This window comes from Lonchura striata, chromosome 2 (genome assembly GCF_046129695.1).
Source record: "Lonchura striata isolate bLonStr1 chromosome 2, bLonStr1.mat, whole genome shotgun sequence".
Lineage (NCBI taxonomy): Eukaryota > Metazoa > Chordata > Aves > Passeriformes > Estrildidae > Lonchura > Lonchura striata.
This window is the reverse complement of record NC_134604.1, coordinates 96569146-96582683: the sequence shown is the minus strand read 5'-3', so window position 1 is coordinate 96582683 and position 13538 is coordinate 96569146. Positions and strand designations below refer to the sequence as shown.

Sequence of the window (13538 nt, the reverse complement as noted above, 5' to 3'; positions counted from 1 at the left end):
GTCTAGTGGAGATGGAGAGCACTTTTAGGACTTTGTGGCAAGGGCAGTGGGAGTCAGTAGTACCTCTGCATGCTCTTACCTAATAAACCAAAATTTTGATAATGGCAGCAAGTATGTAGCCAGCCTTCTTCAAAAAGTCTTCTGTAACTCTCAAAAGAACTGTTTTCAAATCTGAACTCCAGCCCTTGGCAGAGGATTGTGAATTGACAGACAAGCAGCAGGGAGTTCAGCTAGCTATCAGCTTCATAGCCCAAATCAGCCTATGCTGGCAGCTCATTTGGCCATTCTAGGGGCTGTGGAACTGCCAGTGCTTGTTATAAAGATGTCGAGTTTGCCAGATGAAATGTGTAGTCACTCCAGGTGACTCACATGAAGATGCTGCTAGGTACTGACTGCTGGAAAGGATACTGGGATGCTTCTGTTGGTGTCTTTGAGCCTCCATGTCCCCAGGTGGGCAGAGTTGTAACAGTTGCACTGTCATACTACATTTAATTACTTCTTTGGAGCTCAGTGGGAAATGACAGCCCCTGCCTGGTAGAGAGGCAAAAAACTGCTGCTCAAATGTGTCTAGTTTTTTGAGTGCCAGCATCTACTGGCCCCTGCTGAGCTCCTACAGGCACATTTAACCTCCAGTTTGGAAAAGAAAAGTGGATTTTGGCACATCACCTTTGGAAGTTTGCTGCCTTTCTCTGCTGCCTTTGTGTGAAGCCTGGACAAAAATTCACATCAGTGTTTCACTTCACCCTGTTGTGCCAAGACCAGGAGAAGATTATTATCTTGGTCAAACTTAGCAGAAGGTTTCTTCAAAAATAAACCCTTTGATCAGGAAACATGACAGTAATTCCTAAGACAGTTTCTCATGCAAGATACTGAACTTTTACCAGTTGCTCATAAATAATAATGAATAGAAAATTATTTGGGTTTGTTCTTTCCTTTAAAGGGGGACAAATATGATATTTAATCTGAATCTAGAAAGACGTATGGCACCACAAAGTCTCTGTCACTAAATATTTTAAGATGTTAAGAGGAATAGTCAAAAACGTGCTGTAATTACTCAGAGAGAGAATTTTTGTCTGGTTACCACAATACTGTTTTATACTGTTTTGTCTTTTTGAAAATGCAAAAAACATGCTCTCTAAGTAGACACACCAAAATAAGGTTTTGTTTTATTCAAAATGGTGCTAAGTCTTCTGAGGTAATTTCTATTAACTTGTTTATCACTAAATAAAACTTCTCGTTTTCCTAAGTAATTCAATTTCTCAGTCATGAAAAAGACAAAACCAGGAAAACAGGAGTATTTCATTAAGCATTTCAACTTGCCATTCTCATTTAGTTGTGTTTTGAGGTCTGATCTACTGCAGCTTTGGATGCTCTTATACTGTAAACTTGTGAGGTGAAGGTTTATTAGCTGTTCTGCACTGTCTCATGTGTTCATCTAGGATGACCATTAATTTGTTGGCTTTAATTTGTAAATAGTAAATATAGTGACACATCTGAGAATTTTTGAAGTACTCAAAGCTTAGGCAGAGCTCTTTTTTAATGCTGTTTATTTTTTATAACAGAAATGAAGGGTTTGCATGTACTTGTCTGACATGACCCTTCACAGAGAATAAAGTGAAACTTTGTTTTGCCAAAATGCGATTCTAAAATTACAAGAAACATAGGTTGGACTAGATCAGTCTGTGGTGGAGTGGCTGGAAAATTAAGTGAATATTGCACCTAGAAAGTGAATTCTTTCATATAACTGGGACTGTGGACATAGACTTTTACATTGATACTGTCAACTAAAATTGATCAAAATGTTCTGCTATTTTGGCAGTGGGGTTTCCACTCCTCTTTTCAGGGTTTTTAAATTTTGTGTGCTTTCCCTTTGTCTTTAATTGAGTGGCAGCAATTTGCAATTACAGCAATAAAGGTAACTGAATACCTGACAGAAGATTTTTGATCCATAAAGATACAAATATCCTTCTATTCGTATTTAGACTAGCTCTCTCCAGGCTGTTTCCTTTCTTCTGGAAGAAGGAGAGAACTGTTCCTACAATCCATAAATTATTCCCCTTGGATGAAAACTACCTGTGCTTTTCTTCCAGTAAGCAGGGACTGACCTAACTGGCCAGAAGCTACTTGGCACTAGTAATACAATTTTTAATTTGTTGCATTTGGTTCAGAGTTCTTAGGCTATTTTTTCCCTAGATTTTATAATTTGTGATGAGAATGAACTCACAGTAACAGAGACATCAGTTAACTCTAGGACTCAGTGTTAGGCATTTCTATGTCATATATTATCTCACTAGTCTGTAGGTAGGTACTGTGCCATTTCCAGAGACAAGAAGATCAACACAATGAGCCCAAACCATCTGACCCTTTCACCTCTACTAAAGGTTTTTATCTGCACCATGAAGGCAGTTGCCACCATACACTGGATAGATTGTCAAGAAGAAGGAAGCAGACAACACTGTTTTTGCAGCACATAAGTACCAGGCTGGATGTGATCTCATGCATACATTACTGAGTGTTAGAAAAACCAGAACAGACACCCACTCATGGCAATAAAATTCCTTCTGTTGCTCCTTTGAGACCAATGATTTTTTTATGCTGTTGCACAGCTGGCTTATGTGTGCCATTTCCATCGGGCAGAGCCAGTCCTCCTGCTTACACTGTGGAACTGTTTAATGGTTGGAAACTTGTCTGTAGAGCAGCTTCAGCCGACTTTTAGATTGGAAGGTCTCATGTTTGAAAGATAGCAATGGGAGATCTATTTTAAGGCAGGAAAAATGCTCCATTAAAACCAGTTTAAATTATTGTCGCACTTACTTTTACAGCTCAGAATGAGAATTCTGATTCCAATGCCATTATTCTCCTCTGGCACCTATTCCAAATCATTTACTGTTTTCACTAGAGTTGCCATGTTGAAAGACAAAGTGGATGCACTGAAGCAGTGTATGATGTGATTCATGTGTATAGCAAATCCATACTGTTTTTTAAGGTTTTGCAAAGGTTTGCAAATACTATTAATTAAAAAAAAAAAAATTGGAAAATATAAACTATTACTATGTTCACAAATAGGAGTGCGGGAAGATATTAATTTTGAAATAGTGATGATGTGAGTGTTTTCTTTCTTTCCTTTATTTGCAGCAAGAAATCCTCCCTTTTGGGGACTGGAGACAAAATTTTGCTTGTGATGGCTGAGTAGCCAGCAAGACAGGAATTTAAGTCCTTTGGGTATACTCAAGCCAAACACAATCCAGACAAATGGAGTACTTACCCCATGTGCTGGAACAGCAGCTTCAGCCTTGACCTAATGAAGCTATCATTTCTAGTAGTGAGAAGCGATTTACTTGTCAGGCTGCTGAGACCAGAATTTTTTAGGAGTTGAGGACAGCTGTCTGTGCCAAATTCTAGGATATATAGAATGCCTTGTATTTTATTTGAGTTGTTGTATAAACTGCAAAGGAAAAGCTGCAACTAGCACTGCTCTTTCTGCAAACCAAAGAATTTGATTTAACACTCAGATAAATTAATGTATATAAAGTATAAAAAATATATATGCTTTGCATTCGAAAAACTGGCAACATTTTCCATTCCAGAAATTTTACATCTGTGTATCTGAATTATACATGTGGGCAGTCAGTCAAAGGGATCACAGGTATATAAAGACTAAGAGTAGAATGGCTATTAGCTTTATAGTCAGCTGAATGTCACTTTAGCTTTATGGTCAGGTTAACAAACACCTTATGTAGGCAGCTTTATGATTCAGTACCAGTTATTAGACCTTGAAGTATGTTAGCATGGGTTGTATAGTGCTTTTAATATCTACATGGACATAGGCATAACAGACCACCTTGCAGAAGCATGACTTTTCCATTCAATAGTGCAGAAAAAAAACAACTTATTTTTTATGTGGCAACTGTCTGGCATGCATTGTAGAGGAGAATGCTCACATTTTTTTTTGTTTTTCTGGGTTCTTGTTTTTTGGGAAGCCTAAGGGTTGTAGGGTTTTTTTGGAGTGCTTTTTTTGAATGTGGGGTTTGGGTTGTTTGGTTTTTCTTCATGTTAACAGAGATCACATTATCTTACCCTGCCATTCCTCCTCATTTGTCTGATTTGCTGGTGAAACTAAATTCTTTCAAATGAAGAAATAATTAATATTCTTGGTTCTTAACTTACAAAATGATCATTCTGTCAGTTGTAATAGTGATAACTGTCACAGAAATATATCAAAATAGATGAATAAATTATATAGTGGTATTGAAATGCTTAATATGGAGTGGATCATAATCTGATATAAAATGCTCACTGAGTGTCTTAATATTTCAGGTAATATACTCCAAATCCTTGAAATATTTTACTGATGCATCCATACAAAAAGACAGGATTTTTTTTCAGTTGATTAAATGAAAAACTGTAACAAGTTTTGTTTTTCTTTGATATTTTATATCTTTATGTCTAATTGTTTTCTTAATCTGTCTTCTAGTTTTAATAAAGCTCTCATAGAAAATGTGTTACTTTCAGTGTCTTACCTTTTCATGTCTGTTAGCTGCACATCTCCTTTCTGTCTTCTACCACCACCACTGTTCTTGTTCAAAGGCATTTTTATGGGTGACATTTGAGAGGCTTGCAAAAGAGTCTTTGAAGAAAGAGGGCACTCGGGAAAATATCTGCTGTTGCTGTGTTATTTCACATGTATATTCCTTCTAAGAGGACATTCTTTCTATCCTTAACTGCAATTACCCAGTGGTTTTTAATGCAATGTTTATATTCTCACACAGCAAAGTAGAAGCATTCATGGATTTTCTTTCAAATGTGGATCAGCATTTTGTCTGCTGCATGGACTGTGTCTAGTGAGCACAGAAGAAATGCTACTGATAATGTTTGCAATAAACTGTGCAATTATAGAAAGTGCAGATACACTGGTGATGTAGAATTTAGAAGAAATGATCTATTGGTTTCAGTGCACACATAGTTTTTTAGTTCTTTCTAACTGCTTTGTTTTGCTGGAATGGACATATATACATTTGAAAAGAGTCTAAATTTGATCCTTAGTTTTTAGACCTACAATAAATTGGTGAAGAGAACTTCAAAACGTTTTTAGTCATGTACACTTTGTCCAAAGGAGTTATTTAATTTAACTTCTTTATCTTTTTCAAAATTACTCTCTATCTCTTGTAGATGCAGAATGAGGACAAACATGTTTTGTAGGTAGAATTATTTTTGCTTATGTCTGCCATTTGGGAAGATATATTCTCTGAAACACTTTTATTTTATCCCATATGTTTTGTATACATAATACATGATGCATAGCACTTCTGGGAGATAACCTGAATAATTCACCTACAGTAATATGATCATGTTGCACTTCAGGTTATAAATGTTTTATATCCCTAATATAATGTCATATAGCATATAAAAGCCCTTAATATTTTAAATCAGTGGAGATGAATGCTTAAAAAATGTCTTATATGTGTGAATCGTGATTCTGTTTATATTTAGTTTACCTAAATTGCATTTTATACCTACCTTTTAAATAATAGAAGTAAATGAAAAAAATTATGAGAGAATAGTACAAACTATTTAGCTGAATTTTTCTTTAATTCTGGAATAAATAGTTTAGTATAGTTTAAGATGGAGTGGTTGGTAACTTCACAGATAAGGAAATAAACGTAACAGCAGTGCTTCTCCAAAGCCAGAAAAAAAAAATACAACTGACCTGCTAGTGGATTGAAAAACACAAGTGAGAAGTGAGGCATTATTACTGTTTGGAAATAATGTTAAATTTCCAGAATTCTTAAATACCTTTGTGACTTTTATGGCCAAAAGTTAGGTTGAATTATATGCGTGAGGAAACAGGGACATCCATTACTATTTAACTAAAATGGAATGTATGAGGAAACAGGAGTATCCATTGTTATTTCAACAAAAGTCCTGTTTAATAACAGGAATAAGTAATTTTTTCACATCTGCTGATCTTTAAAAGGAAAATGCTATCTTTATTAACTTTGAATGTGTCTTTTTTTAAACTAAATGATAGAATTTTTCAGTGAGATCATTTGTCATAGGGATTATCTGATGAATTAAGTATGCCTGGAATGTTTATTTAACAGCTCATTTACCAATTTAAAATAATGCAGGTGAACCATACAGTAAATAAATGTATCATATCCCCTCCTCACACCTCCAGTTTTATTTCTGGCAAATAAGTGAGGGCACATATGGCTGTACACTTGTAACATGTCTTAATTACTATGAATTTCCTTTACTCTTTTGATATGCTTTTATTTTTTTTTTTTTGAGTCTCACTCCTTACTTCTATGTAAATTTTGTTTTTTGCAGTTTTCTTGTGCTTTGTCATCAATTTTTGGCTGACTCAGACATTTTAAAAAAGGAGAGAAAATAAAAAATCAGATTAAAAAGTAAGAGTTTGTAAACAGCAAAACTGGACTTTCAGAAGCTTTGTTGCAAAATCTTCATTGAGTCACATTACTTGGGACCAGGATATTATATAGTGCATCCACAAGGAGGACCTTAAATTAAATATTGGAAAAGACTCAATATTTAATCTTATACAAACTCTGACTGTTGTGTGTCCTTGATTCTAGAGTCAGCACAAAGACAACTGAAGGAATACCATCTCAGTTGATACTGACCAGGAATTGAACGAAAATAGTGAAATAAATCAAAGGGGTAGCTAATTGCTTTCTGGCATTCTAAAAAAACCCCTATAGATTTCTACCACAGTGTAATATATCATTATGCTTTAATTACATTTATACTAAGGAAGTGTTTGTGTCCCATGGTGGTAGATATCAATATTAGAATTTTGAAGAAAAATTCAATATGTCAAAAAACAATTTCATCATCTGAGAATTATCTAACAATGAAAAAATATTCAATGTTTCAGCCATACAGTTCTGTGGTGACTCTACAAGGCCACTTGTAGAACCTGAATATTTTACACTTGCTTTGTATTTAAAATAGTGAGTGACAGAAGGAAAACTGATAGTCTGGTGCATTTTCATAAAGCTTCATTGTAAACTGTCACCAACACAAAATAATGGCAAACTAGATGCTAACCCATAATTTTTATTTCAGTAGAGTTTGAATTTACAAGCCATATCAGTTACAGGATGTCTTTGCCTGGATTTTCCTCAATGTATTTAGAGTGTAGAGCTGGCTCAAGAATGCCTTATAAATACATGAGGTGAAGATAACCTTTAATGAACATAATTTTTCCCTTAAAATAATTTCATTTTTTCTAAATTCCAGATCCGTCTGCTCCACCAGCTCCATCCAATATCAGGATTGCCAATATCAGTGCAAACAATGATGGGAGTGTAAATGCATTGATTACTTGGGATCTTCCAGAAGAGCCTGATATCCCAGTGCACCACTACAAAGTCTTCTGGAGCTGGACGTACAGCAAATATGTAATTCCAGCAAAAAAAAAGAGAAGGAAGATTACTGATGGGGTAAGAACATAATCACTAACTAGGACAGAAATATGGTTTATTTTTACACAGAATAGAGTGTAAGTATAAAATGTGTCATAAATTCCAATTATTTCAGCCTCTAGTAAAGTAGTGATCCTAATTTTTAATATCACAAAGCCCATAGAAAATTTTGATCTCTCAATCCTTTTCTTACACTGAACTCAGGGAGAGAAGTAAACTTCTGCCTTAGAATACAGGTAAATACAATAAGATTTTTCTGGAAAGATGAATGAAAAGTTAAATGCTGTTAGTCCTCTAAATTTAGACTTATCCAATTAGTGCTTCTTAAAATGTTTATTTTATTTAAAAGCCTGACATTGTCTGTCACATTGTTCTTTCACTATGCAAGTAAAACTTGTGACACAGTCATAGAGTAATCATTAAATAGTCAGTATAGATCTGAGGGAAAAAGTTACACAAAGCTCTTTAAATAAACTGCTGTTCCAAAAATCTGGCAATATTTCCTTGGCAGCAAATTCCTAAGAGTTTCCTGAGTAACATGTTAAATATTGCTTTACTGGAAAGCTTTTTGTTATGGTATCTTTAAGCATATTGCATGTTATTTTAAAGCAATTAATAGAAATAATTATATAGAAATAACAGAAATCAGTTAGACCTAACTTGATTCTCAGTGCTTTTGATAGTGAGAATTTGGTCCCATGTCTATGTTAACACTGTGTTTTGGCTCTGTCTGCCCATTGCACTGTGGTGAATGACAGTCAGAGGGACACAATTTCTCCTCTGTCCCTCAGTCACTAAACCCTGACAGAAATAAAGGCAGTGAAGGCTGTGTGATTAAATCATGCAAGTCGATTTGCACAGAAAGGAGGGTTGGTTCTTTATTGTGCTTTAATAAAATAGTTGTGGCAAGACAGGAGTAGGGTTGGACTGTTCTACATAGAAAAGTTCCTCAAGAAACCTGACATTGGGTAAAGACCTTCAGGAAAGAGGCTTCAGCCTAAAGATAGCAGGGAGCTTTCTCTCTGCAAGCTGGACAGTGCATAAGAAACCCCAGAAAATTTTAAAACTGGGCTGGGTGTTTAGTACCTTTCCTTAGGATACTTCCTACATTCAAATAATACTAAAACAGGTCCATTAGAACATTAGGGCAATTGAGACGAGGTTCTGACCTCTAGTGAAATACAAGGTATATTTTGTAGAAAAAACAGGTTCTTACAATATCTCTCATATTACTCCTGACTTGTAGTTTTTCCTCTGCAGCATGTCATGAAACTGCACAGCACTGCCAGTGAGATTCAGGACACTACAGATGCTGTTGCTAATCAATGGTCATTTGAATATTGTAGCAGCTCTTAGGCTAAAGAGTGGAAAATGCACAAACATTTAAAAAACAAAAAAAGGAAATGTGGAAAAGTCTTAATTGTTAAAGGTCACTGAAGATTATTTTTGTCCAGTTTTTAGCTTTAGATGTAGCCCAACCCAAATAATTTTGTACTGATTTCAATATGAGTTCTTTCCAGATAGGCATTGAATTAGTTTGACTACAATATTGACACTGTTAATCAAAAGTTATAGTCAATATATCAGCACTAAAGAAGTAAAGATAATTAATACTAAATACTTTTTGTCAATCCCCTTTTTAACATCCCAAGTGTTAAATATGGGATGGTTACCTTGGTACATAGTTATCTTTTTTACTCTATATGGACTTTCAAACTTGATAGGCACTAGGAATTCTAATGAGAACATGGAGTAATATCTTTCACCTGTCATATGGACTAGAAGGATATTTTTTATAATTAAATCTAGCAAAATAAAATATAAGACTGTGATAGTTGGACTCTTCTTTACAATATCATGTACCTTGCCTTAATGTATGGGTTTTTGACTGGAGAATGATAAACCTAATCTATTGTTTCCCCATTTTATACACTTCTGTGACATTGGAAATCAGTTTTTTTTTTCTGTTCTGTTTTCCATTCTACACAGGAAATTCATGCTTTCCAGTGAGAGGGTATTTTTGGTTGTTGCTTGTTTTTTAAATTTTTATTTTCAAGAATTGAAAGAAAAAGAATGTATTGAAAAATATATTAAATGTTGGACTTTACCTATCTTCAGACTGGCTGTCTCTAGAAAAAAGTTTTCAATTGCTTTACTAATGCAGAAATTGTGGAATAAAGTCCTTAATTTCCTTTTGCTAAAATGATTTTGGAATAAGCGAAAAACCTTGTTTTATAGACGAAAACTCCTTAGGTTTTGCCTAAACAATAGGTTTGGAATTGCCAAGGAGCTGCCAAAATTATGCAAACATCAAGTAGGCTAGTATTTTTAAAATGACACAGAAAAACAGAGTCCAATTAAAGAAATCTCTTGCAGAAAGGAAATTTTGCTCTGAAATTTATATATGGTTTTCTAACTTCAAAAACCTTGTGTGCCTAAGATAACAAGCCTGCTTTTAATAAAGGCCTGTGTTTCAGCAATATTATAACTGCTTTCTGTACTTATTGTATTATAGGCCCAAAATTATGTGGTCCTGGAGGGGCTCCAACCCAACAGCAACTACAATGTAGAGCTGCAGGCAGTAACACGTTGGGGTCAGATACGCCTAAAAAGTGCTAAAGTTTCTCTCCATTTTAGCACGACCCAGGACATCAGGAATAATAGTGAGTAATCAAACACCTGAATGCTTTCTCTCTCTCCTTTATCTGGAATTTGAATGATTTATATAATGATTTCTTAAATTTAAAAAAATCATTTTTTTAAGTGGGTTATTCCATAGCACAATGATCATCTCCTGGTCAAGTTGAGTAACCCTTTCCTGTTAAAATTCTTGTTTAAAAATTGGTGACCGTTTTTGCCTAATTCTTTGACTTAGATTCTACTCACCTAAAATAAACAGTTGCAAAGAAAATGGAAGCCTTTGCCTAACTGTAGTGTTAATATTTTTTTTAGATTCCATACAGGTATAGATTCTGACTATGTTTCTAAATGGATGGAATAAAACCATATTTGTGTGTCTTAACTAGACAATATTAACCTGCAATGTTTTTCAAAATGCTGGCTATTTTTAGTAGCCCATTAAGTCAGATTCTTGGAGCACAAAAGCTTTTGTCTACTGTGAATTGATATATAAAACACTGACTCTTCTTTTAGGGAATCTAAAACATTCCATGTTTGACAACCATGCATTCTCAAAATATTGTACACATAGGACCCACATTCAGATTAAGGTCTCAAGGTGTGCAGATGCTGGGTTATATATTGTTAAGGTATTTAGAACCTCACATGCTAAGTGTAATTCCAGAAGCAATGTGCCAGTTTTGCTGAAGTCCCACTGTCAGATACTCTGCTCTGTGTGGAATTAAGCTCTGGTTTTTAGGTGTCAGGTCCTATTGTCAGAATAGAGATAGCCCATACCCCTCAGAAGTAATTTAGTCCTACACACTTCTGTGAGCTTTGACCTCAGCCCTCTGGCATTACATTTCCTCACACTCAGAAAGGCATTGCTTCACTATATTTGTGTGCTTCACTTCTGGGAAATGTAGCAAGATTCTTGCCTGATCTTTATATAGAAATATTCTAAATTGGTGTCCTGGTTTTTGTGAAAGTGGAGCAGACAGAGAATAGCAAAGCAGAGATTCAATAAAATTAAAATAATTTAAATTGAGGAATACCTGATAGATTTTTGTTTGTACTTTTCTCTATAACTTTTAATTTCCATTTGTGTAGTAGTAACTTTATGGTTACTTAAGAAAGGATTTTGTTAAGTTTGGTAGTTTAATTTAAAACAAACAAACAAAATGAAAAATCATATCATATTCAGCAGAGGGCTGAGAAAGTAAAATTTGGTCATAAAGGAAGTGAGTTTCAATTGAAGCTGCATATAAAGCAATATGTTCAAGTTTATATGTTACTCCTGACAATTATTGAAACCTGAATCTTTCCCTCTTTCTCTCAAGTATGTAGTCAATAATTTGCCACTTCCTTGTTATTGGACTCTTTAGTTTTAATTTAGGTGTAATATTGAATTAAATACAGCTTTCTTTGTTGGATGCTATCTGATCCTCCTAATTGGATCAGATACATTTGCAAGTGTGCAATGAAAAGTGCAGTTTGAATGAACATTTCTTTGTTTTTAACAGAAAATATCTGTAAATACTGCCAACCCTGCTAAATGATCATACATTTTTATCAAACAAAATGCTTGATGAAGGACATCAATTGCAATTGCATGTTGGATGCAAGGCACACAGCACTGAGGGAATTGCTGAAAGAAAATCCTACTCTTGCAATATTTTCCTAAGCATTCACCATTCACTGCTGGGAACAGGAAAGTAGACAAGACAGATCTTTAATCTGACCACAGTGTTCTTATATAGCATACCAGAGGACTATATTTACTTTGATGTAGTAACCACATGTGGCACTCTGTGGGCTACATTCAATGCTGTCCTTGGATTTTGTGCATACTCAAACACTGCATGAATACAAAGACTGTGAAGTATTAGAGAGAACTACTGGTAGATACTGTGGCTGTTTAAAAAATCATTGTGTTAACATTTCTTGTCCTTGGGGATGTAAAAATACAGTCCATTTCCTTATTACTCTTCAGAAAATTTACAGAGCATTTTCCTGTGAAAATGTATTTTTTTTTTGGTCACTTTCTAAATTTGACTGAATTTCAAACAAGTAAGTTTTCAACCATTATGGACACTTAATTCTTTATAGTTATTTCATTTAGGTAAGAAATGGAAATAAGATAATTTAGAATAAAGATACTATTATTTGATGAATTACACCAAATTTAGCACAGTCATTATACAGCACTGTAGTTAACTAAATAGTTTCCTGATTGCCCTGTGTATTGCAGAGGAACGGACATCTGCTGGGAAACCACAGAAAGGACTGGTAGATCCTTACCCAACCTTTCAAAGAAGGAAAACCACTCGTTTTCTTAAAGTTGGAACTCCCTTCTATCAGGACAACCAACTTCAAGTCAAAGTCTACTGGAAGAAGACAGGTTTGTCAAATTTTGCTTTACTATTTTCTCTAAGGAGGACTCTTATCATTCATCTCAGAGTTGTAGAACTCTGAACACAATATTCTAAGTAATTAATAGTTGAATCCTACACCTCTCCCTTCATCCTTGCATTTGAGAGGAACATTTCCTCTCCTCTTTGTGTAATATCTGTGTATATGTCTTACAGGAGGAAATAACATAAGTCAGCTATCCAAAAATTATAGTGAGTCATGTTGGGACACCGAATCTTCACAGAGCTGAGGCAATTTTTATTTTGGTAGGAATTACGTCTGTAAAGTTTTAAATAGCAGAATTTGACATTACCCACAAAAGTTCTGAGGAACATACAAATGTTTAGCTTTATGCCAAACTTTATCAGTCACCTTGATTTAGAACAGAATGGATAGTTGCTGTCAGCCAGAAAATATCTCAAAGTTAATTTTCTTCTAGGCTGCATCCTTCTGGTTTTCAGAAAAGTCTTAACAACAATTTTATGGTTTAGTCCTCCAGTCAAAAGGAAAATGACATAAATTTAAAGTGTCTATTCATATTCAGAAATCAATAAAGGGATTTTCCTTTCTTGTTGTCTAAGAGCATATAGGTTGTTCCAGTTTAGCCATAACAGGTTCCTATGCTGTTATTTCAAAATGTGCTCACACTGTTCATTTTTTAACTTGGATCAATCTACATGTGTATCAATACCACTAAATTAACTCCATTCAATTCTTGTGCTTGAAATCAAGGGGTACAAAGTGGATAGTCATGTTTTCTTCTTGAATTTTTCAAAGAATTTCAGAAATATTTAAGTGCTTCTGGGTTTAGATGGGTGGGGCAACACCCTGAATGAGGACAGGCTATATAATTGTTCAATCATGCTATGTAAAATAGGAATATGTCACACTAGATATTGAGGATTGTGAGAAGTATCCTTTGCTTCTTAACCTTTGCCTGCCTTTTTGAATGGTTACCTTCCAGGCCCTGCTATGCCAATTACTTTCAAATCCATCCTTATTCCTTCCTAAAACATTCAAGCTCTGGTTCAGCTGAGTACGTGTACATTTTGAATGTTT

General features: G+C 34.7%; 1 protein-coding gene across 1 annotated transcript in view; it reads left to right on the top strand.

Annotated features, from left to right (window-relative positions):
- ANOS1 (anosmin 1) overlaps positions 1-13538 on the top strand; it is a 124590-nt gene that overhangs the window by 82503 nt on the left and 28549 nt on the right. The window contains exons 7-9 of the mRNA XM_031503838.2: positions 7264-7466; positions 9964-10111; positions 12319-12468. Of these exons, the coding sequence (XP_031359698.2) occupies positions 7264-7466; positions 9964-10111; positions 12319-12468 (501 nt within the window). The remainder of the gene's footprint in view (positions 1-7263; positions 7467-9963; positions 10112-12318; positions 12469-13538) is intronic.